Genomic DNA, 25,619 nt, shown 5'->3' with positions numbered 1-25,619 from the left:
GGCCTTGAAGACCATAGAAATCTCATAGGTTACTAGAATGCTGCTGTGTAACTGGCAAATGGACCAACCGCCGTGGCAGACGATAGCCAGATCTCAGCCAATCAGAGGTCAAAGAGTGGTTCTGCCAAGAAATTAATATCACCAGAGAGAATGACGTCACCTATCTCCCGCGATAGTAGCGGAACCAAGGAGGATTTTTATCCTCCTTGGCGGAACCACTCTACGTTCTCTCATTGGCTGAAGTTTCAAAATGAACTGGCGACAAGCTCAGCCGTAGGCGGCAGTATTCTAGTTACCTATGAGATGTCTATGTTGAAAACATATTGTTTCCATTTACATTTTTTGAACAGTCGTTGTCCTTACAAGGTTTAATCTTAAAAAGCAAGTGTTGTTTTTCAATATAAGATAAATATTTTGGGTTTTCAAAAAACGTCCGAGCATCTTTCAGGAGCTTTAATAGCATGTCTATATTTGGTTCGATTATGAGAGATTTCGATCACGACCCTTTTTTCAGGTAGGTTAAAATTAAGCCTTGGAGTCTAGGAAAATCACAAGTTCACAACGACGCACTCTTTTCGATCTTGATTCCTTAATTTAAATTAGACCATTTTGTTTAATCTTAAGCTAATTTGACCAAAATATTAGGGATTTTTCAAATTTTTGGGTGGGTACGTTACTGGAGATAGGATATGAAAAAGTATCATAATTGAATTATGGGTTGACTTTATTAGGGCTAGGGCATGATTGATATTCGAGGGGTATTGTCTCATAAGAAAAGTTTATTTATGTGCAAAAACATGACAAAATAATACGCCTAAAGCAATAAAAACATGGGGGGGGGGGGGGAAGAAAAGAAAAGTTGGAACATTGTACTTTTTTCCCAACTATAGTGTTATTATTAAATTGGCCCCTGTTTCCACTCTCAACAATATACCACCAAAAGTAAATAGACAACACATAGACTTGCATATTTGCATTTGTGCTTTCTCCCCCATTGCCTATGGATCTGAAATGCTATCCAATCAAGACTACGGTATTGAAGCCGATTCAACTGGTTACGGTGCTTAGGCAAGTGACCCAAGTCCGAATGGTCATTTGTGCATTCCATGGAATTTTACCAGTGAAAACATTCTTGTTTACATGTTACTCAACTTGTAGGAACCATGATTGTAATTCCACAGAGGGTTTGAGGCATAGACCTGCAGTTGATCATGCCTATCTGGAAATGTTTTTTTATTTTAACAAAAGAAATTTAACTTGTTTAATACCTCATATAATACTTTTTAATGTGCATCAAAGGAGACATTAGTATCTTGGATAACATATAACTTTCTTTGTAAAATTCAAGTCTTTGTATATTTACTTTTGGTAAAACTTAATTAAGAAATGTTTTATTATGCCATAAATAACAATAAGAATGACACTTAAACTGTGATCTGTGACGTTAGATAATGCCGTAGTTAAGCTGTTTCAAGGCAGGGCTTAGCTATGACATACTGTCATACTTATTGGCCCTTACACTTAAACCTACATTCTCCGTATCCTCTACCCAAATACCCGAGGCTAGGAGTGGAAGGGAAAATAAGAGGGATAAAGACAGAAAAAAATGTAATGTATGTTGTACACTGTAACGCAAATTGATCGGAATTGCATTTTTCTTGATATTTCAAATTATTTTGAGGTAGTGTTGGACTCAGAAATTTGTTGAAATACTTTTTCTTTCTTATTTCTGAAATAAATTAAGAGTATTCCACGTTATTATTATATGCAAGTATTACACCATAATACCAAGAATGTATTTATATTGGAGTTCGTACGTTGTGAGATTTTAGTTAGGTCTGGGTTACAGGTTGGGGAGATAAAAAAAAACCTGGGTTAGGTTGGGGTTTACTAAAAATTTTTTTTAAGGAAATTAGACGGATGCACAGATGAACGGCGGAAATTACTAGCCCCTAATGTTAAATGAGTCTTTCCCATATGCCGTAGCCAACAGGATACACAGATGAACGGTGGAAATTACTTACAAAATGTGTAAAATTTTATTTTTTGGCATTTTAGGATTTTCTATTTCCTTAACATTTTTTGAAAATGTGAACAGATAGGAAACCCAACTCAAAAATCGGGGTAATCACGGGGATTGCCAACTTTCGGGATTGGGGCCCTGTACGATCCCTAATTTATATAATTACTATGTTGAGATGATTTTTAGGCATTGCTTCCAATCCCCATCATACTCTAATAGTAAACTCCTTTCCCCCTAACAAATTCCAAATGGACAGGTATCTCATTTTTTTCATTATAATTACGTCTTTTGGTGGTGATCTTCTTCCTACCCCCTCTCATTTGGGTGGGGCTAACTTACAATGATAATACGCAGTATTATTAGAATTGTTAAATTTCAGTTACACCTTATCAAAAGTAAATGAACATTAGTTATCAGACGGAAATACTCCCCATGTGGGAGGAGTTTTCCTTATGATTTAAGACTCTAATTCCATATAAAACTCAATTTATCAAATAAAGAAAGCTATTATTACACAACTAATAGTGTTTTCCATTGGGAACCTCAGAGTGTGATCTGGATTTGTTGAATGACGTCACTGCTCTCTGTAGGAGGCGCTCGGAAATACAAAACGTTTTCGGAGCACTCTTTTGTTTCCCTCCGACTCTTGAGTTGGGGCAGCCAGGAGCACTCCGGGAGGGAGTACCTTGGTCAATGGAAGACGATCCTCCCTCTCGGAGTTGCCCTTTTTTTTCCAATGGAATATGATTTTGATTTTGGAGCACTCCGGGAGTGCTCGGAGGTTCCCAATGGAAAACGCTATGTAATGAACCTTGCTTCATTACTGAATTCGTCTCTGATGATACCAGCGGTCGAATATGGCAGACAGACTTATTATGAAGACATACTGTTACTAGCTACATCTTATCATAAAACCACATAAATTACAATACTGCCTAGCTCCTATGGAGGCTAGGTGTGGAGTAATGAACATGAGTGAGGGTCTACTAAATTCTAATATCTGATCTACTGACCTTTACCTCTAGACCTATTTATTATCTATGTCTACTAAGGGTGGCGCCATCTAGTGGCTGTAATTTATTAGAAGGAACCCTTGGTCCTTACAGCTATTAGTATCATTTTTTATGATCTAAACACACACACACCTGAACAGCTCAAAAATGAAAGTAAAACTAAAACTATGTTTAGCAGATGACGGATTAAAGGGAATTTCTACACAGGAGGAGACAAAAGTATTTTTCCTATGCAGGGCCAGATTAACCAATAGGCCGAATAGGCCTGGGCCTAGGGCATCAAGCCTACAAGGGGCACAAAGAGGGTTCGAAAAAATTAAAGTACAAAACTTTAATCATTTGGTTTTCACAAAATATTTTCCGGAGTAATTTTATTAGGCCTAATTGCGTCCACCCCTATGAACCAAAAACGTTTGATTGTCACAAAATGAATTTTCCTTCCATTTCTCAATTATAAATTGAGGAAGCGCTTAGCTCGCTTCGCTCGCTATTGAAAGGGGGGCACCAAAATTAACTTGGGCCGAGGGCCCCATAAAGTCTTAATCCGGCCCTGTTCCTATGCAAAGTATTTTGATAATCGGCTTTGGGTAATACAAGAATATTTGCTAATACACGAGACAACTTGGTAAAATATAACATGATAGAGATTTCTTGCTGTTAATTTTAGATTTAGTATAACAAATGAGTGTGAATGATATGTTCAATAATATTTGGTATTGTATTGGAATTATAAATATCTGTCATCATTTGTTACAAAATAATACACGGATTCTTTCACGTTTAGCAATCAACTTGAAAATATGAGACGAATGGAAAATATGATGGATAATATGATGGCTCCATTTGGTGGAATGATGGGTTTAGGATTCCCTCGAATTACCCCAGATGCCAGGAGAGACCCTTTTGTGTCCGATTCACTTATGCCATTTGGCTTTGGCCGAAGCCTTTTCCCAAACATTGGGAATATGTTCACAAATATAGTGAGTTTTGATAAGATGTTAAATCAGCTTTTGGGAATCTAATGTTTTTCTTCTTCAGTCAACGTTGACTCCAACTCCTGCTCTACACAGCTATTCTTCGTCATCAGTCATGACCTACACAACTGATGAGAATGGGCAACCTCAAGTTTACCAGGCAACATCATCAACGAGGGTGGCTCCTGGAGGGGTATGTGTAATTGTTTTGTGCCTATAGTGAATCTACAAATTTTGCATTTAATTCTGCTACTATGTTTAACAGCAGCTATGGCTGATTGGTCCTAGTTACATTTCAAACAAGATTCTGCTCGTGTTAGCAGACTCTGCTACCATGTTTAACAGCAACTACAGCTGATTGGTCCTAGTTATATTTGAAACAAGGTGCTGATAGTGTTAGCAGGCTCTGCTACCATGTTTAACAGCTTGTGTTAGCGGATGATTTATTTAGTTCTACCCCTTTCTATAATTCTTTAGAAGTAGTTAAAAAGATAATGTAGCAAAGAGGATCATAATGTTTAATTTAGTCAATTTTGATAGTATGAAGCTCAAGTTAATTCATTTTCTAAGAGCTTTTGGAAAGTTTTTCTAGAATATTCTGTTATTTAACTAACAATATATTTAGTTTTCTTGAAAAAAATAATTTTTGCATAATTTAAGGTTTTTGTACTATTTGTAGTTAATATTTAAATATAACTTTTTTGACAAGATCAAAAATGAATTTTTGTGGTGGTTTTTTTTGCAAGTTGGCATTGTAATAAATTATTGCCAGCACAAGTTTATTTTTTTGAACAAAATCTCATAACTTTTCTTAATGAATTCTTAAGGTAAAAGAAACTCGTAATTCAGTTAATGACTCACGATCTGGACTTCAGAAAATGGCAATTGGTCACCATTTGGGAGAAAGGGGTCATATTATAGAAAAGGAACAGAATCGATATACAGGAGAGCTTAATGAAAATCAAGAATTTATTAACCTTGAAGAAGGTTTGTGTTAATTTAATTTATCACCTTGTAATCTTTAAATCTCATTCTGTGTTTTCCATTTGGCTGCTCATCATCACAATTAACTTTTCATGTTCCATTTGCATGTTCCAATCTTCTATGATCAATGTGTGTTCCACTTATCGCTCTAAGATCGTCTAAAACTGATCGGACAATTTCAACAGATAAACGTAGCGAGATTCCTCTTGGAGAAATTTTTTTGTGTCCTCAATGAGATCGGTCTGCTATTTTTGGCCTTTAACTCTGAAATAAAGGGCTCAAATTATTGAATCATGTTCCATTTCTCTGTCAATCGGAGGGAGATAAATTATGTCAGTGATAGATTCGCAGCGAATCTTGATGAGTCAAATAGAAAATGCTATGGGATATAAGGAATCATTTTTGAAACAAAGTTTTAAACTTATTGCAAAAGTTATTATGTAAGCAGCAAACTCCCGTTGACCCCCTTTTAGTATTAAACTGTCCATGCACCCTGTGAGTTTGCTTGATACCAATGAAGCTTTTGCTTTTATGTTGTATAGTTTTGTTTTTATTGGCCACAAAGTAAAACATTGTGTGACTTATGCACTTCAAAGCAAATAAATATCACTAGAGGGCTGTACTTAGGTATCAATTTCTGGGGTATAGGGACAGCCTAACATATACAACTTTTCTTTCAACAACCATCAAGAATGTATTTATATTATGTTGAGACAATTTTTAACGTTGCTTCAAGTCTCCCTCATGTTAAAAGAGTTAGCTCCTTCCCCCTAAAAAAATCAAATCAGACTGGTATCTCAATGGTTCCCTGAAACTTACTGCTTCTGACGGGAAAGTAGTGTATGCCTGTTACTTTTTCCTCTCCCTTCTTATGTTGAGGGAATATTCAACCCTAATGCCCTTAGATTGTCTCAACATAATCATTCTCCCAAAGTATAAATAAATACATTTTTGAACCATCTAACCTCTTCAATCGACAAAACCCAAGAAAGCAGCTCTTTCATACTGAAATGTTAATATCTCCGTTCTACAAAATATAGGAATATTAGAATATTTTGGATCTCTTTAAAACTTAAGCTGCCATTTTTCATAAATGTTCATAGAAATGCTCCAATTTTTGGAATATGCTAGTTGGCTAAAGATTACTTAGTCGAACCCATCATAGGCGATGGCGAGTGTTGGGGTACAATCTTTAAAATAAGACCATATTTCATGAATTACCTTTTTATTTAATTAATTAGAGGAAGCAGAAGCATTTAACGATGAATGGCAGGAAAAAGCACAACCATTCAGAAGAAACAGGCAGACTGGTCGACAGCTGGAATCAAGGCTTAGGGTGGAAGAAGTGCCCGCTATTATGGAGGCCCCTTCCAGGTGAGTTCTTCATCTTTCAACAAATTTACGCATTCTGAAATAGTCCTTTAAAATCCTATGAGATATTTTATCCTTTATTTTTTATAATAGAAATAACGAAAAGGGGTTATAAAATAAAAGTACCAGGTTTGACTAAATCAAACAGTGTTAAGCTATAAATGCGAATTTTCCAACTAGGGGTACATAATAAATTAAAATTTGCTTAGATATTTCTTATATCAGAGCCATGCTTAACAATTTTGAAGCCTTTTTCATGTTGATTTTGGGACCTTGATTATTTTGGTAGACAAACTTGAGTTCTATGTAATATTTTGTAATTTATTAAATATAATTACTCAATTTAGTGCTGAAGTTGATGACAACACTCCGGAACCGATAATTACGGAGCCAGATTCTGAACCAGTGGCTCCAGCTCCCAGAAGTAGATTGAGCAGCAATGCCAGTTCCTCTTCATCTCGCAAACGGGATAGTCCAGATGTGACCGTTTTATCAAGCAGCCACCACAAACCAAATCGATCGGAAATAAAACACAAACGTAGACACCAAGCATATCCTTCAGGAAGTGGGTCAAAGTCTGGACATCGCAGTGACAAAAGCAAATCTTCGAAAACCAGGCACGAGACAAATATATAATTTATTTTTTTCACAAAACTAATGGATAACATTACCTTGAAAATATCTTTTAAAAAACTTTAAGGTAGCTTAGAAAGGTATTGGTACCTACTATACATAAATTTAAAAATAAAACAGATCTAAGTCAAATTGTATTATATGATAAGCAGTTTGTCAGCTATTCTTTATTGATCACGACTTCAAGGGTTGTACTAGCTACATAATGGAATGAACATGACATAAACCTTAACAAGAAACTGAAGATTAGAAATAATTTGGCCTAGCCATTCTCCATTAGTGTGGCAGTTGTGGAAATTTAAATTGGTACTGGCATGGATCTCCCTTTAAGTAGCCGCTACAACTCGAATGGTCATTTATAAACTTCCCTGAAACAATATATTATACCATTGAATTCTAGTTGTACACTGTAAAATTCCTTTGAAATATCATTTTCGTTTCACTTTCTAAGCTACCTCAATAGAAGTTGTTTATTATTCATGCTGCTCTCTCAATAAACTTGCATACTTGTACCAATCTCAAATTAAAATGTCAGACTATAATATTTAATATGCAACTATGGCAGGGATTTTTATATTAAATGAATATTAAATAATCCGTGTGCGCTTGCATTTGTATATTGGGTGCTGCGAATATCTCAATTAGAATGTTGGAGTACTTTACTCCAGAGCAGCAAGAATGTAAACGAAACCACCAAGTTTTTTGTTTCCCAGGCTTGCATCCGTAACTGCTAATATTGTGTCTAAAACCTTATAACATATATTTAGTTGGCTGGACTATGCAAAATTAACCTGGTTTAGTTGTCCAACTAATTTGACTTTTTATGATAATAAATTGGCCTATTTAATAGATGCTGCAATCTATACTGAAGCCCCCTTTTTGGTTTTAAACTTATGGAAGTATAATGCATTGTCTTACTATACCAAATTCATGGCAGACGTGACACTGACAATATTACATTGTCTGCATTAGTACCTGAAGCACTAGGTACAGCTATAAGGTTTTTTTTCTGAGGCAAATAGAAATGTTATTGAAAATAACAATAAGGCAACTACAGAAATAAATTTTGGTATATAAGAAGTGAATTGGATCCCCTATATCAAAATTTTCAATGTTTCATCCTTTTTCAATTTGTACTTAGATTTGTAACTCTCAAAATTGGTCACTAAGAATTTGTCGATCTTATGCCTAACTTTGCCGGGAGAAGATTGTGTATTATATTAAAATAATAAATGTGAAAGTTGTCTAACCTTTGAATATTTTTTATATGATCTTACTATAAATAGTTGACAATTTGGTAAGCTTATTCACCTTGCATGGTTTTAGAGCATAGCAGTCATTTGTTTTGTGCAGGAGTGTGAAGGGGAAAAAATGTATCCCTTATTGAAAATGTGATTCATATTTTTTACTAAAAAAAGTTGGGTGGGGGAATTTGATGGGTGGCGCTATGCTCTACATGGTTCACATGGGTTTTTGGTTGCTATGTAAGCCAGTTTATGTGATGATAAAATTCTATACAAGATAGTGGCGTTGCTAGGATTCAGGGTTGGTCGATAATTATCGATGGATAATTATCCATGATAATTATCACGATAATTATCGATATTTATTCGATGAAAAAATCATGATAATTATCGAATTAAATTAAAATCTCTGAAAACAGTTTTTAAAGTTTATTTCAATTATTTTGAAAGCGATATACAGCAGTATTAAGTATTTATGACATTGATCATTTATGTAATGTTTACAACTATCTTAACAAATTTTAAACTTTAAAATTTTAAATTGTTTTGAAACTTGAAAACAATGAAAAGGCAATGTTGATTTGTTCATAATCATTCATCGGAATCATCGTTATAAGGTTCTTGTCCTGATTCGTACTCTATATTTAATTGATCTTCTTCGGAATCGGCGCCGATATCTACATTGGACCAAATCCAATTCAGACTTGACTTCTTACTGCAGGATACGTTTTGATTCACGTGTCTAAACATGAAGGTTAATTTGGCTGCCTTTTCAACCCCCAGTTTATTTCTAAGTTTAGAATGGACAAATCCGAAAGTTGAAAATAGTCTTTCAAGTCCTGCTGTTGAAGCCACAGCCGAGAGGAATTGCTCACACATTGCAATCCAATCATTTCTAAGTTGCTTGAAGTTCAACAGATCTTGCTGCACTATGAGTGAGCGCCACCAAGTTATAGGTGCTACATCTCGAAAGCACTCTCCAAACATGTGACCTGGGAATGGTTGGTCTCTTGCGCTATAAGCCATTAATATTGCAGGAAAAGAGACTTTCATTTCACCAATTCGTTCTTAAGCTGCCGCCCGTTGCTCATCTGACAACCGCTCACCACAAAATCTGTGATCCAACATATTTGCCAAGTAATGATTTGCATTTAGGGCCATTTTCATTTGCTTGTTGAAACTGTCCTTCACTTGCTTGGGTTGATCTTCCAGTTTGTTTTTCAAGTCATTCCAGATTTCAAATGCAACTGCAATTGTTGTATTGTCTCTTTGAGCGCGGTCTAGCGCTACACTGATTGGTATCAGTCAATCTCTGTAGTCTTCTGCATTATGGGTCAGATTCACGTCATTCACTATTTTGTAAATATCTTTGTTGACCTGTCCACGGTGATCTTCACACACTTGTACTAATCTTCCTCGGTTTTGTAAATACCCCCGTACACAGTCACCAACAGTATTCTATCTCACTTCAATGGGTATTGGAATCATTGTTCCTCCGCTCTGCTTGTACCACGAGGCTGGTAAATGGGTATTTCGGAAGTACTTTGCAATCTTCACAACGTGCTTTTGTACATTTGCTACTGAAATGTCTTGTGCAAGCAAGTTAAGAATGTGTGCCGAACACCCGTGTTGGATGATATTAACTTCTTCATTATTCTGCAGATTTCGTCTCAGTACTGAAACATTTCCAGTGTTATCAGTAACGAAGCTTCTCACTTTCACTTCAAATTCAGCTTCACAGTCACTGATGATTTTCAAAGCAAGTTCTGTCAAATACTCTCCAGTGTGCGAGTTTCCAGAAGTATCCACAGATGCCACCAACATTGTATTGCCATACATGTCCGTAATCGAGCAACAAACGATGGGATCATTGCGCACATTCGACCAACCATCAAGTGCCATGCACACAGTTTGTCCTTTGAATTTGGTCTTGGTTTCCTCTCGCATTTCCGTATAATTGTCTTCTAATAGATTGCCTGCAATTTGCTTACGGTTTGTAGGCTTGTATCCAGGCCTCAACATTTTGCAACCGTCAATAAATGCTTGGTTATCAGCATGACGAAATGGTGTATTGGTAGCATAGAAAAATTTTGCACATTGTTTTGAAATTTCCTTGGCTAACTGCAGAGATGTTTGAATCACTGGGGCGCTTCCCATCGAGACTAATGATGGTTGAATCCTATGCATCTTCGTTGGCTGGGGAGCCTGTAACTGGGGTCAAATTGGTCGAGTATTCGAGGGGGATCCACTTGTTCCTTGGGTTGGTTCAATATCAATTTGTACTTCTTCTACGTCCTCTATATCTACAGCTGCTGCAAAAGTTGTTGGCGGCTGTGCTGAGCACTTGTCAACGTGTTTCTGAAGACGACCAATGATGCCTTGCAGTCCAGTTCCACATTTATTACATACTGCCCATGGCCCAGTGTTTCCATCTTTCTTGGTACAGCGAAAATGTTCCCAAATAGGATCTTTCTGCCTCGGCATCTTAATTTTTAAAAATGAAACAACTTGCAAATGACGATTGTCGATTTCCAGTAGAATAAATAGTATTTGAGTGACCCACTGACTCAACAACTTGTGGACGGTGGGAGTTGTGCTCGTGGATTACTTAACCTACTGTCGTTTCGCGATTGAAAACCAATGCAACTTGCAAATAATAGATAGAGATTGAGAATTCAGAGCTCAGTCGTTCCAAACACGGAAGGTCCTAAGGTCACTTTCCAAACGGAGCAGTGTATAGTGACAGTGTGAAGGTGGTATACCTTTAAATTGTGTGGAAAAAGTTGAAAATGAGGTAGCAGTCAGTGGTCAAAGTAAAAATAATAACTAGAAAGTCCAAAGCCGCCCTCATTTCAGAGTAAGGGATCAAAGTTCAAAGTGTCATTTTTATTTATAGAAAGTATCATGTTACTTCACTGTCTTCACAAGTTAACATTCCAAATATTCATAATTATCAAAAACATCCGATATTTATCCAAATAATACGATAATTATCCAAATAATCGGATAATTATCAAATAATCCGATAATTATCAAAAAATCCGATAATTATCATATAAATCGGATTTTTTTATTTTTTCCGAAAAAATCCGATTTTTTGCCAACCCTGGCAGGATTTATAAATTGATGGCACTTAAGCCATAAGCCCAGGCCAGAGGCATCCCATTGAGGGATATCGGGAGAAACCCCTTTTCAAAAAAAGGTTTAGGAAAAGGAAACATTGAGGCTAACTGGCAATATTAGGTTTTGCCAAGTGAATCCGAAACATTCTTAATTTTAGGAGTCGTTTTTCAGAAATTATATGTGGCGCTTCAGAAGTGTTTAAGGCAGCTCAAGCGCCGCTGATGCAAGGTAACAGTAGGCAAGGTATTTAGATACCTTGAATTTTTACAGGGGGACCCAAAAAATTAAAATTGATGTATGTTTTTGGTGGTTAACTTCTAAGTTCCTTAAAATTATACTGAAATTAATCCTATAGGAATTGATACTTTGAGGATGAATCAGTATATTTTGCTTCCTTAGGAAATAATAATGGGCCCCAAAATCCTGGTGCTGCCACTGTGACATCTTCCACCGCCTTATTACTAATATTTATTGGCTAGTACTTAACTAGCTGTGAGGATAAAGCTAATGTGGATTAAAGGGGAAAAACTAGACATGATAAAAAAAATTGTGCAATGTTTAGTTTTTTACTCCTTATGTAAATTAGTTTAAAAAACCGAAAAGAATATCAGCAAATAAAAGCTTTTTATTATTATTATGTATTTACTTAATTGATTATTAAAATTAGGATGAGATCAGATAAGAAATATAATAGATTTAGTATTTCAGATTATGAAGGGGCATGTTAGACTTGTCAAATTGGCATGATTCTTAAAACGTTTTTCATTGGGCTGCTCCGAGCAGTCTCGGATCCTCCGAAAAACGAAATGTATTCCATTGGGGTAAAAAGAGTAGCTCCGAGACGGATTCACGTTTTCCTGTTGCTCCCTTGCCGATTACTCCGAGCTGCCTTGTCTCTCGAGACGGAGCAAAATTTTCAGATTGCTCGGATCGTAAATGGATTACAAACTTCAGCCACTTTTGCTTGACTTTCGGAAGATGGCTGACGATGGGTCCTCCGAGCATCTCCGATTTAAAGCGATGATGTAGGAGACAAAATCGGGTCGCTCTTTGGGTGGATTCAATGGAAAACGCTAAAATTAAATTTTTTTTGCAGCCCTTATTTTAAAAATAAGGGAACTTTCTTTGTCTCATGTTCCCTGATCTCCTCCTATCTTCTGGTGCTTACATCAACTCCCTGTTACTTTGGCGGACTATCTATAAAGAATATACACCCCAGGAATGTATTGGAAACAGATATCTTATTATTCATCACTTTTAGCTTGTCGTCTAAACTTCCAGCAAAGAAAATTAAATTAAATTGATACTAGGAAAAGCAAGTTAGCACTTCGAAACAAGAGATTAACAATTTACATTAGTGTTAATCTTTTTGTTAAAATCCAATGTACTGTTTAAATGGTCACAGTCTGCGAATTCGAAACCTGAAGATCAGGTAAAAATAAACTAACGTTGTAGCTTCAATTCGTAAAAGGGCGTTTTATTAAAATTATACATTTTGTTTAGGCATTTCTTGCTTGAAAATGTAATTTAACTCCATGTCTAGCAGTTTAGGCATGAAGTGTAAAAAAATTAAATGAGTCAAAATGATGCACCTATTCAGATGACTGATTTTTATAAGTTTTATACAAGGGACCAGCCATTTGAGAAATCTGGGAAATCTTTGGTAATATGAAAAAAACTCGGGAAATCTTTCATAGAAATCTAAAAATTCAATATTATTTTTGAAAGCATGAAATCAATGGGAATCGAAAGCAATCTTAAGAGAGATTAAAAAATCAAATATTTGGCAATCAGAAATGTGGTCCTGAATTCTTTCTATTATTTTCATTTAGGTAAATTTGAGCTAAATTCCCCAAAAGATAAATTATTATTTTGCAATTGGTTTAAAATCTGCGTTATACCGTAAACAGATTGGGACAGCTGCATCTATGAGTAGTTGTAGTCTTCCATGTACGTCGCAGTGCACTGTTTTTTAACACCATTTGCTTTAGTGATAGTACCATTTGCCACAATATTCCCCAGTGTATAAGAGAAATTGAGGACAAAACTACCAGTACCAGTTCTTATTTTAAAAACTAGGAATTAACATAGTAGTTTTTGAAAAGGTCTGTTTGTAGGAAAACAATATCACGACTAAGTTTATTCTTTGTGTTTAACCATTAGGCCAGGAATATTTATAAGCCATTTTAGTTGAAAGGATGTCATTGTTAGTTGTTGCCTTGCTATACTCTACAGTTTCTTCATTTATATTTCAAGATTGTGGTAACTATACACTTCATAAGTTTTGAGTTTATTATCAGCAGCAGATCAAATTAAAATCAAGAAAGTATGGTATGAAAAATAGATAGGCCTACATTGTATATAAAATTTATTTCGGAAGATTAATAACAATTTTGTGTTTGTGGTATGAAATGTTAGTGTATAAGCCAGAAACCAAAATTATTTTAGAAAGCCAAAATTTCTAGAAATGTGCCCTATTTCCATTTACTTTCATATGCTTGAGGTTGTTGTTTAGTTTTTTTCCAAAATCTATTTATTTGGCGTAGAGCTCTGCGTAACAGATAAATTAACTGACAAAATTTCGATTAATCGTAAATATTTTGGTTAACTGTTTATTTGTGGATATTACCCATGCGTATCCATGGATAATTAACAGTTTAAAATGCAAAAAATAATTTATATTTTCGGATAATTGTATGACCATAAGTAACGTAATCACAATAAGTATGACAATTAACGACATTTACAACCAAACTGATTTTCATAGTTATTACGTAATCAAGATGTTTTCTCAACACAGAGCCCTCTAGTGTCTAAGATATGCGAGACTTCCGCTAAGCCGAAATATGTGATTTCCGATAGATAGGCGGAATATTAGGCTAAATTGATAAAAATTAAAAACATTTTTCTCGGTGCCCCCGCCCGAGCCGAGGGGTAAGACAGTCTCAGATAATCTGTACACCGAGTTCGTGCATTTAGCACTGTTAAAGGTACATATTTTCAAGAGTTCGCGAGTTCCATTTAGCACTGTCAAAGGTACGGCAGTGTACACCGAGTTCGCAGAGTGTCTTACCCCTCGGCCCGAGCTCATGTTTTTTTTTTTTCATAACAAAGCCAAAACCCCTCACGACTCCAAAACGTGCTCTCCGATATTAGCCTTAACTTTTTATCAATAAGTAGTCATCTAAAACGGTAAGTCGCGAGTCCAAGTCACAGCTTGAAGAGAGTATCAGTGCCGAAAAAAGGTTCGGATAGAAAATTAGCATAGAGTAATGGCACTGTGACGTCCTAGTACGTCACCCATGCTCTTTTCTATAGATAAAAATTTGCGACCAAAATGGCGGCCATGGCCAAAGCTACAGAGTGCTACTACTCTATTAAAGCAATAGGAAGTGTCATACTTATTGTTATTATGTTACTTATGGTATGACAGGTGAATGAATTTTTTAGGAAATAATTAGACTTAAATCAAACACCCCAGATAAAAATAATATTATACCAAGAATGTATTTATTTATATTTAAGAAGAATAATTATGTTGCGACAATCGCTGAGCACGTTGAACGCCTTTCCCTCGTCTCACGCGGGGGAAAGACAAAACGTCACCGTCGTTTGATTACCATCGCGTTAGGTGACGTAAATTTTAAGCAGCCAATGAAATACCGTGACTATTCATTTTATTTTAAGGGGAGGAGCGTACTGGGGGGACCAACGGGTGGATTGAGAGAAAGGCTAAAAACCGTCTCGACATAGACATTCTCCCTAGGTATAAATAAATACATTCTTGATTATACTAAAAAGTAGTTGTTAATTTTTACGGAAAATTTTCCGTAAATCGGAAAAATAGAAAATTTAAACATAAATCCTTTTTAACGGTTTTTATTCTAGTTTAGTCTAGAGGTTTAGTTTTACTTTTGGATTCGAAAAAATGCCGGGAAATTTAAATTTGCGAACAATATCAGGCATAGAAATCTCATAGGTAACTAGAATGCTGCCGCCTACTGCCGAGCTTGACGCCAGTTCGCCTTGAACCTTCAGCCAATGAGAGGCCGTAGAGTGGTTCCGCCAAGGAGGATAATAATCCTCCTTGGATCCGCTACTATAGCGTTAAATAGGTGACGTCATTCTCTCTGGTGACATTAAATTCTTGGCAGAACCACTCTTTGAGCTCTGATTGGCTGAGATTTGGCTATCGTCTGCCACGGCGTTTGGCCCATTTGCCAGTTACACGGCAGCATTCTAGTTACCTATGAGATTTCTATGATATCAGGCTACTCTTGGAATGAAAACCTTTTTTCTTATTTTGGGAAAAATACGGAAACTTTTCTGGAAAAAAGGCCTCGGCTTACAACTGGAGCATATATAGCGCTGATTTCATTTGGGATTTTGGGTCGGCGGCGGCGTTTCGCGAAAATCACCAGGCGCCGATGGTTTTGGGGCCGGCGGTGGGGGCGGCGCGAAGGGACAAAAGTTTATCCCCCCCTTATGAAAAAAAAAATTCCGGGTCGACCCCTTGGTACTACCTTTGACTGTAATAAATTTCCAACCCCCTTCTCGACATTCACATAGTTAGACCCCCCTTGACGAATTTCTGAGGTATCATAATCTTAAGCTTTTATGTATTTCAAATAATATTGCTTAAAGTGATGGTTTTTCGTTGAATTTGGACTTTAAATGAGAAGATAATCAAAATTTAAATGATTTACTATTGGAAAGGGGTAGCTTGATAAATTAGGGACAGCTAACTAAACTTCTACTAAAACTGACCTCCTCCGATGACAATCTTTCCCCTGAACAACCCTCAATACAACAACGCTTACGTTTTTTACCCATTAAAAAGATCAAACCTAAATTGATGATCCAAAATTCCTATCACGAAAACGCGCCCAATATGGCTGACAAACGAGAGAAAAAATAGATAATAGTTATCCAGCTCTTTCATAGATGGCGATACGATCGCTATTTTTATCCCCCTCCCCCTGTTATTTTAGTTCCCCTATGACGTTTCATATTTCCCCTCTGCCTTTACTCTATATAAGATGGAAGAGTGGTTTGGGATTTTTTCAAACACCCTTTTCTCCATTTATAATCACCAACTCCCCAAGCGGTCTTTTTCTCTCCACACTAAAAGCGACTCCGTCACTCTGGCCAGCCGATGACTCTATTGTCATCTCCTGTCAATCAATGCTTCTACTTGAAAATTCGAAAGAATACATATTCCGGCAACACTGCCAAGATATGAGTTTAAGCGCTCACTTCCCCCTTAAAGGTTGTCGAATATATTTTCATGCCCCAGTGGCTGGTTTCCACCAGTCACGTAAGGGCAGGAATATAAAGCCCCTGGGGCCTTGACAGAATGCATTCTGTCAAGGCGAGTATTATATTCCTAGGTACTGTTATATCTCGTAACTTATGTACGTATTCAAAAGAAGCAAAATGGAAACATGTTAACAAGCTGGTGATCTTTAATCAACTGCCTTAATAATCATATAAAATAAAATTAGGAAACGTTCCTATGAGATAAGATAAGAACATTAGGTGTTTTGTTTTAGTAGACATTAAAACGTTTTTAAAAAAAAAATAATAGTGAATCATAACAGGTACGTGGGAGTCTTGGAAAGTAAAATCGATGTGGGCTATATTAAATGCTTGTTTCATTCCTTGTTTGGGGGTTGAAAGCAGTGCCCATTTCTTGGGATTTAGGCATACTTTATGTATATAATTTTTCTTATTGATATTACAGTCGCTCAAAACGTGAATGGCACGTGCGATGATCCGACTATCTGTGGACCTATTCTTACGAATCTTAAAGCTAATAAAGCCTCCCTCCCAAGCTTCATAAGATGTTTCAAAGACTCTGATTTTAAACCAGTTTGCCTTTTTACACAAGGTACATTGTACGATCACTTATCACTCTAAAGACCTTTTCACACGAGTTAGCTTTTTAAATCAAAATGCTGAGTCAGCAAAAATGGATCAGTGATCCATTTTTTTCTCGCGCACATTTTTGGTGGATCAACTCATCGAACTTTTATTCACACGAACCAACTAGTTGACTCAACTCAAAAAAGTTGACTCATCTAGTTGGATCAAAAAGTTGGCTCGTGTGAAAAGGCCTTTAGTTTAAATTCTGAGAGGCCAGTTACGTCATTGATAGCAGAGGCGTACTGCAGAGAGAATATGGCGCCCGGTTCAAAATTTTCAAAATCGCCCCAAAAAAAATTATAAATGACCTAGATAATTTGGTGCTCCCCTACATGAAAGACAGCTTGGTGACCGCTTCAAAATTTACCCCCTGAACCCGGGTCGGTACGCCTCTGATTGACAGTTAATTCCATCCGAAATAGTCATATTTGTTATTGTTGGTTTATACAGGGTGTATTTTTTGCTCGAAAAAGTTTTTTTTTTTTCAAAAACTATGTTTTCTAGTAAGTTGAAATTTGTACTTTACATTAAACGTGCCGGGGGACACTTTCTACCAAAATTGCATCTAAATCGAAAAATATTTTTAACGTTTTTTGAAAATTAAAATTTAAACCGCTAGGTGCTATAAGAAAATTGTCAGTGAGAAAATTGTAGAGCGTCACCGAAAACGTACAAATAGCGTTGGCGCGAAAAAAATAGACGTCTTTTTCACTGACAAAATACGACTTGAAAAAGTGACAAGTTGGGCAAGCTAAAATATTTTTTTTTGAATTCCATTCGGAGAGTAGTGTAACTTTATGAAAGTCAGAAATTTGTTAATCTGGTGTTTAATGCAATTTGGCTTGCAGTAAAACTCGCATTTGGGAAATTTTACATAGGCATAAGTACCATCCTTACAGAGCAACGCTTCGCCACGGTTTACGAGATGGAGACGCTCAACAACGGCTGGGTTTTTGCAGTGTGTCAGAATAGTTCTTTTTATAAAATAACCTTGGCCTCCCCGCTTCAGCTGTGGATCCGTTTTCTCTCCCACTAAAGAGTTTACGAACTCATTCTTAGGCATTGGCTGAACTATTCCACGGCAACATTTCAACAAGTAGGGCAAGCGTAAAGACATTTTATAAAATCAACTATTTATAGCCCGGTGTACCTAGTAACAAAGACCATACCACCGGAGGCCTATCATCATAGTGCCCTACGCCAGCGTCCCCAAGCCCGGACAGGTGACAAATCCAGCATGGGTAGCAGAACCCTACTACTGATGGTCGCACCTTAGACGCAAGCCACTCAACCCAGCAGAAGGTGCAGCAATGGGTGGACCAATCCCCACTTCGCACACAGCAGTGGGATTAAGAGTGGATGCTATAGCAACTCCAGCCGACACCCTACCTACGTAGGTAAGGAGTCAAACCCTTTGGAGGGAGCTCCTAAAGGGGAACGACGAGCACACAGCAGCCCAAGTAACCCGGCACAGCTGGCACCGGAGATCCCGGTGGGCCCCAAAAGGCCGGGAAACAGGACCGCCGTGCCCGCATATGGAGGCTCGCCGCCCCACAGCAGGCTACCCAATCCGCCGAGGCGGCCAGTTTGCCTGGACCCTCTCCGTTAGCGTGAACCGAAGCTCAGTATCCAGCCCAAACCTGACCGAAGTTGGAGGTGGAGATAGGACCATTTGATCAGAGCTAACATCTCCCAGTGCGCCACCGCCCTTATGGGTTACAAGAGCCGGACCCCGACTCCTCGGTAAAGCCACCAGTTATTGCACACTCTAACCCATTTAGGGCCATAGGATTTTTGCAACTGGCCGCTAAATTCCGTGCACGACGACCCACAATTCCTCCGCAACATGCTATTCTCGGATGAATCCTTTTTGCAAGAGACGGCCCTTACAATCACCAAAATAATCATGTTTGGGAAGACACAAATCCACACTGGGGATATGAACACCGTCACCAATTTCAATTTGGGTGCTTGAATGTTTGGATTGGTCTTGTTGGAAACCGGTTAATGGGTCCAGTATTCTTACCGCAAAATCTAAATGGCCAGAGTTATTTAGATTTCTTGAGAATTGAGCTAGAACAACAACTTGACGAACTGCCGTTGGCGCAACGCGCAAGACTGTGGTTTCAGCAAGACGGTGTCCCGTCTCATAACCACAGAGCCGTGAGAGATTACCTAAACAACGAATTTCCACAACGATGGATAGGGAGAAACGGTCCCGTACACTGGATTTCTTTCTTTGGGGCTTCGTCAAGGACAAGGTGTACGCCACTCCGGTTGAGAATTGTAAGCGCTTGCCGGGAAGTAACCAAGGAAATGATTCCAGCCGTCTTCGACAATATGATTGTTCACGCCCAAGCCTGCATCGCAGCCGAAGGTGGTATTTTCGAAACGTTCTCATAAATTTTGTTTGTAAGTAGATAAATAAGATGTCTCTTTGTTTTTTCAAAAAATTCGCATTTTTCATCCTACGAAATTAAATAGTGTAATACCTTCTTGTCTCCTCGATTTTTCAGCGGTGTTTATTGCATTAAACAGCAGATTAACAAATTTCTGACTTTCATAAAGTTACACTACTCTCCGAATGGAATTCAAACAAAATTATTTTAGCTTGCCCAACTCATCACTTTTTCAAGTCGTATGTTTTCAGTGAAAAAGACGTCAATTTTTTTCGCGCCAACGCTATTTGTACGTTTTCGGTGACGCTCTACAATTTTCTCATTGACAATTTTCTTATAGCACCTAGCGGTTAAAATTTAAATTTTCAAAAAACGTGAAACATAGTTTTTGAAAAAAATCATCTTTTCGAGCAAAAAAAAAGCACCCTGTATATCTCTATAATATCATCCGCCAGATGCTGATTCTGGCGTCAGGATTCAGGAATAATAAAAAAATTAAAGGGTTCCATGATTTCTATCAGCCTCGTAAGGGGATGACAGTGGGGGGTGAAATAGCACTATTGTTTTAACGCGGAAGGAGACAAAATTTTGGTAATACGAAACTTTACAAAAGGAATACTACGCGGTCATCTTACATTCGTTTAGCGCGACGTGCGCCCTCTAGTGGCGGTAATCGAAATCCAAATCCAGACTGGCTAGGGGGAGGGGAGAGCGCAAGTTTATCCCCTTAAGAAGTTACGAGGCTGACGGAACCCATTATGAGGATGTTGATACATATACACAGTTGCATTGATTTTATATGCTAAATAGTATCTTTCTATTGATCTTTTCTACCACAATTTTAAATCATGTTTTGAAAGCAATAATCATTTCTTCCAAACCTAATTTAAGGATAACTTTCCAAACGGTAAGGTGCATATATTAAAGTTTCTAGCCAACTCTAATTAAATAACTTATTTTTTTAAATGTGCTTGTTGCACTTCATTAATATTCACGAATCACATTAATGGTTTATAAGCCACCAAAATAATAATTTATCCATTTATATGATTACTTCAATGAAAATAATATTTTGTAGATACTTCCTGGGTTTAATGTAGAATTTTCACTTCTCAACTTTGAAAGAAATATGTAAATTTTATGTTGGTATTGCAGATGATTTCGAGGATAATACGATGGGGTGCCAATCTGATTGTGATAAATATACTTCAAAGACAATGGACAACACGCCAGTCACCTTCTTTGATAAAACATTCCAAGGGGATTGTCAATGTCAATACAAATTTCCTTAAAGCATTCCAAGAAATATATTAAAAGCGAGGGGTCGGACATTTACCAAAATCCCGTACACTTTGTCTAAAATTGCAAAATCTTTTAGCTCCCTCTATGGTAAATTAACATTGAAATCCCAAAATCACTTCAAAAAGTAATGATAAAATCGCCAAAATCTCTACGAAATCCCAAAATCCCGTACAAAATAATGGCAAGTGTCCGACCCCTCGATTAAAAGATATGTTTTCAGAAATACAATCTAATTTGGTGTATGGGACTGGGTAGTTATTGTATTTGCTTTAATATTACATATAAAATAAATGGAATCATGTATGATTTTTCACCCTTCCTGATGATTTAATCGTGATTAGATATTTTACATTTCTAATTAATTAAAGCTCGAATATCTCTAATCCATCATTACAATGAAACATAGGATTGCGATCCAACTTCTCAGGAAGGAAACTATGAGGTATGTTGGCTATTTAAAATTAATAACGGTTAGGAAGTTGAATCTTATTATTAAACTGTGTTTTTCGTCTATACTCAAACACTCGGCTCACTAATTGTTTCGTAGGTTCAACTAAATCCTAATAACAATGATAAATACTATTAAAATAAACGTAATCTAAATAAAGTAATATAAGAAAAATATTATTTGTAGCACTATTAATTTTTAACCCTAAATATGCATAATCATAGGGGGAAAGCTGGTACAAATTACGGTATTACCGGGGCCCGTGCGCACGGGCCCGTGTTTGAACAAACGAGGTATACATCTCCCGGGTTTCTGGGGCCCCCACTCCTGGCGGCCCTGTGCATAGTAAAAAAAGTAGTAGAATTTGATTATGTTTATGATGTTGAATATAATACGATTTTCCGGTTATTATTTGACGTAAAATATTAGATCGATTTCGAAAATGCTCTTCTTGTACAAATCAAACGCTGTTTTCGGAACACTCGTAACTCGCGATATTTTTTGTTTTTGTCTCTACGTGTATCAAAAGTTTGGTTTTGCAGAAATTTGCTATGTTAACTTTAATGAACACCAAAAGTGGCATAAGACCCCAAAGTGTGTCAACTCTACCTTACTTACTCCATGGCTAGTTTCACAGTGGACTACATAGACTACATGGCGTACTAGTTAGAATAGTACTAGCAACTATATACAGGATGTTTCAGAAGGTTATGCAAAAATTTAAAGTAGTTGTAGGCCCGGTGAGTTGAGAAGTATGCCGTTTTTTTTCCATTTTCCATGAGTTAAAAGAGCGACAGAGCTTCAAAGTGTGGCCTACTAGCACAAAACCAGCAGCAGGGAAATGCGAACATTAGGGTTTGGGCTCGTGTGATAGGTAAAATAGGACTTTGTAAACAAATCGAGGTAACCAGCGTAAAAAAGTAAACTTATGCATTATTTAAAATCCCTGCTGCTTGGTTTTGTTCTTGTGATTTCTTCGTATTGCATTTTTCGTCTGTTCATTTTCCATCCACTCCCTCCGTTGAACAACGAAGTCATAACATGCAGACGCCGAGATAGCGACACACGATATTTTACAAAATATACAATAAGCGTCAAAAACGTTCAACAAGATCCTAAGTCGCATTTAGCAACGGTCACAAGGAAAATTATTTTTCAGATATTTCGTTGAGCGTTACTGAAGGCAGCCCTTGTCTCGAAGTGAAAACCGAGTGTAGGGGGTAAAGAAGAGATGAAATAGCTTCAAGACAAATTATCCCATAGACCAAAGAGAAAGCTTCCAGTACATGGTCGATGCTGAGACTAGCTTTCAGTAGGTATTTCAAAAGTCGCAAAGGTAGGGCTAACACACTTTTGGGTCTTATGTCGCTTTTGGTCCGAGGGGCTAACCAATCTGTGAAAATCTGTACACGGATTACATAAATATGGAAATGAGCTGGCCTTTGGTAGTGCTAAATCTGAACTCACTTGCGTAATAATTTTAGTGCAGTCAAAGCTACAGGAGTGGACACCGATTACGGGGAGTGATCAGCCCCTCGTTTTGGTCCTACCAAGAACGTATATATGTATAAGAAGGTTGAACGATCAAATTGACACCTGGTGCCATGATGCAATTGGTTTCTGAATAAATCCGCCCAAAAAACCACGTGCGGAACGCGCTAAAGGTGAAAACCGTTTCTAGTTCAAGCGCGCTGCACGCGGATTTTAATGCGGAGTTATTCAGAAACCGATTAAATCATGGCCCAAGCGATGCCTTTTGTTTAACGTTCTTATACATATATACGTTCTTGGTCCTACTTTTATCTCTAGCTCGACTTGTTAGTATCAGTAGCTAAATTATATTAGCTGTCTACCAAACCCACTTACGTATGGAAAATTTTAAAATTTAAAATATGTACGGTGACGACTGACTCCCGGTTAATAAACCCCGAACTCTTTCTATATTACTCCGTTTTGTTAAAGAGAGTGCGAGAGACAAGACCTCGGATCAGATGACGTTATGACATATGAGAAGTGAGTCTTCACGAGATAAGGGGAACCCAAGAGGCTTATCACTAAGGAAAATAATGTACACCCTATTTTGAAGTGTTTAGCCCCTTGGGCGAACCAGAAGTGACATAATTACCAAAGGTGTGCTAGTTCCTTTCCAATGCTAAAGATTTACTGAATGAGCAGAACGATACTATTCAATGCCGTATTAGCCCCAAGTAGGACCCCTGGGCTTCGAGCTTCTTAGTGCCTCTCGTAATCACCCCACTGTTTTAATGCATCAGGGGCGTAAGAACGTTCTAGAAGTTGGAGGGGGCAAAGAGAAACGAAAAGGGGTCTATAGAATGGTTTGGAATTTTTAATGGAGTTTTTTTTCTCCGAATGCATGTGCACTGTTTACTACTATGTAAGTTGGCGGGAAAATACTTAAATTTAAACACAGTTGAGGTTCTATAACCTTTATATGCTTTTAGAATGATAATTTGAGCCTTTTGAAGATTTCAACTGACCAAAAATTTGGAGAGGACAATAGCATTAGTTGCCCCTCAAAGCAAAATTCTAGGGATTGGCATTTCCCCCCTGCCTCCCCCTGGTTCCTACACCCGTCTAATGCATGGTGCCCTGCTTGGCCCCTGCTCTTGGTGGGCCAAAACGCTTCAGCCTAGTCAGCCTTGTGGATAATTCGGCCCTGATTCTTTTGAGATAGAGTGCGTTGAAAGCTAGACTAAAATGGACGAAGCAGTCACTGTTCTTTCGCATTCTGGTACTAAACCGTAGATAGATGACGGTAGCGGTCTGTCGAGTGTCTAAATATCAATAAGCCTGATAGCCTTTTGCAGTGCTTCTTTAGTTCTGGAAGTTCTCACCAGGTGACTCGACTCCCGATTGTATCCCCTCCTAACTTTTACTTCGTGAATAGCATTCATTTCAAGAGCACTTCCTTTGAGAAACCTTTTGTAATTAGCGCGCTTTTAGTTGGACTTGATTGCAACCCCTACGTGGTGGAAAGTAAACCGTTTTCTCAAAGCAACAGTAGCTGTAATTAAGATAAGCAAATTGTATCAAAACCACAATGATTTTACATATTTTATATTAATGACTGGCTTCTCTGAGGAGACCAATGTCACCAATCTTAATTTCAACACCAAGTATATCAGTCATTGATAACTTCTCATTGCCAAACCATAAAGTGGAGAGTGTAGTTCTTGTGATTTGTATCATTAGGATTCTTTGTTATCAAGGAAATATTTTATATATAATACACACGTGGAAAGATTATACACAAAACTCCCCTCTAAAGGTTTAATAAGTGACTGTTATAAATATCGCGGTGCTGGAGATAACTAACAATGACTATCTAAAGATAACTATTCTGGAGCCTTAAATGTTGTTCTCGTGTCTTTCCTTCAAGGGGATTTGCCCGAGTTGAATTTTGCTTGCAGCGTAGACGCGAAATAAAATTATGGCTACATTGTTTGAAACATTAGCCTATTTATTTGGAACTTTGTTCTACAACGAAAATGGTAAGTGATAATCCTTAAATGATTAATTCTTCGTTTTCTATTTCATCATTATGATAACAAAGTAACAAGCAATTAAATAAACATATTCAAGAATATATTTATATATTTCAAGAATGTATTTATATATTTCAAGAATATATTTATATATTTCAAGAATATATTTATATATTTCCAGAATATACTTATATATTTCAAGAATATATTTATATATTTCAAGAATATATTTATATATTTCAAGAATATATTTATATATTTCAAGAATGTATTTATATATTTCAAGAATGTATTTATATATTTCAAGAATGTATTTATATATTTCAAGAATATATTTATGTAAGTGCCGTCTTTCAAAAATGCAATGAGGCCCACTCCCCCTATTTACTCCTGACTATAAAGTAGTATCGCTTTGTAGCTTTGGGCAGTTTTTATCTATAGGAAAAAACATGTGTGACGTCGACATACGTCACACCGATATAGCTCTATATGTCTTAGTATTTAATAATATTGAGGCTTAAACATTACTGGAAGAGATCAAGCGATTTAAAAACCAAAGGTTTTAAAAGCGTAGCTTTGCCATTACAGTTTTCGCGGACTCTCACGCGGGTACAAGGATATTTTATTATTTCGGCACCCATTAGATGGACAATATAGTGTATGTTAAAATAGTG

At 37.0% G+C, this 25,619-nt stretch overlaps 3 protein-coding genes across 3 annotated transcripts in view; all 3 read left to right on the top strand.

Annotated features, from left to right (window-relative positions):
- Window positions 1-323: 323 nt before the first annotated feature.
- Mlf (myeloid leukemia factor) lies at window positions 324-8,226 on the top strand. The gene is made up of 6 exons (XM_090174805.1): window positions 324-514; window positions 3,821-4,016; window positions 4,075-4,203; window positions 4,838-4,997; window positions 6,236-6,368; window positions 6,713-8,226. The coding sequence occupies exons 1-6, from the start codon at window positions 462-464 to the stop codon at window positions 6,999-7,001; spliced, it is 960 nt and encodes a 319-aa protein (XP_090030931.1). The 5' UTR covers window positions 324-461; the 3' UTR covers window positions 7,002-8,226.
- A 5,308-nt stretch (window positions 8,227-13,534) lies between these two features.
- On the top strand, window positions 13,535-20,981 carry LOC149960542 (uncharacterized). The gene is made up of 3 exons (XM_090152801.1): window positions 13,535-13,627; window positions 17,109-17,255; window positions 20,845-20,981. The coding sequence occupies exons 1-3, from the start codon at window positions 13,564-13,566 to the stop codon at window positions 20,979-20,981; spliced, it is 348 nt and encodes a 115-aa protein (XP_090008927.1). The 5' UTR covers window positions 13,535-13,563.
- A 3,871-nt stretch (window positions 20,982-24,852) lies between these two features.
- LOC149960541 (uncharacterized) overlaps window positions 24,853-25,619 on the top strand; it is an 80,591-nt gene continuing 79,824 nt past the window's right edge. The window contains exon 1 of the mRNA XM_090174792.1: window positions 24,853-24,951. Coding sequence (XP_090030918.1) covers window positions 24,891-24,951 — 61 coding nt within the window. The 5' untranslated portion in view covers window positions 24,853-24,890. The remainder of the gene's footprint in view (window positions 24,952-25,619) is intronic.

Source organism: Leiobunum rupestre, chromosome 1 (assembly GCF_980474605.1).
Source record: "Leiobunum rupestre chromosome 1, qqLeiRupe1.1.hap1, whole genome shotgun sequence".
Classification (NCBI taxonomy): Eukaryota; Metazoa; Arthropoda; class Arachnida; order Opiliones; family Sclerosomatidae; genus Leiobunum; species Leiobunum rupestre.
The sequence above is the reverse complement of the archived record's forward strand: the minus strand, read 5'-3'. Positions and strand labels throughout refer to the sequence as shown.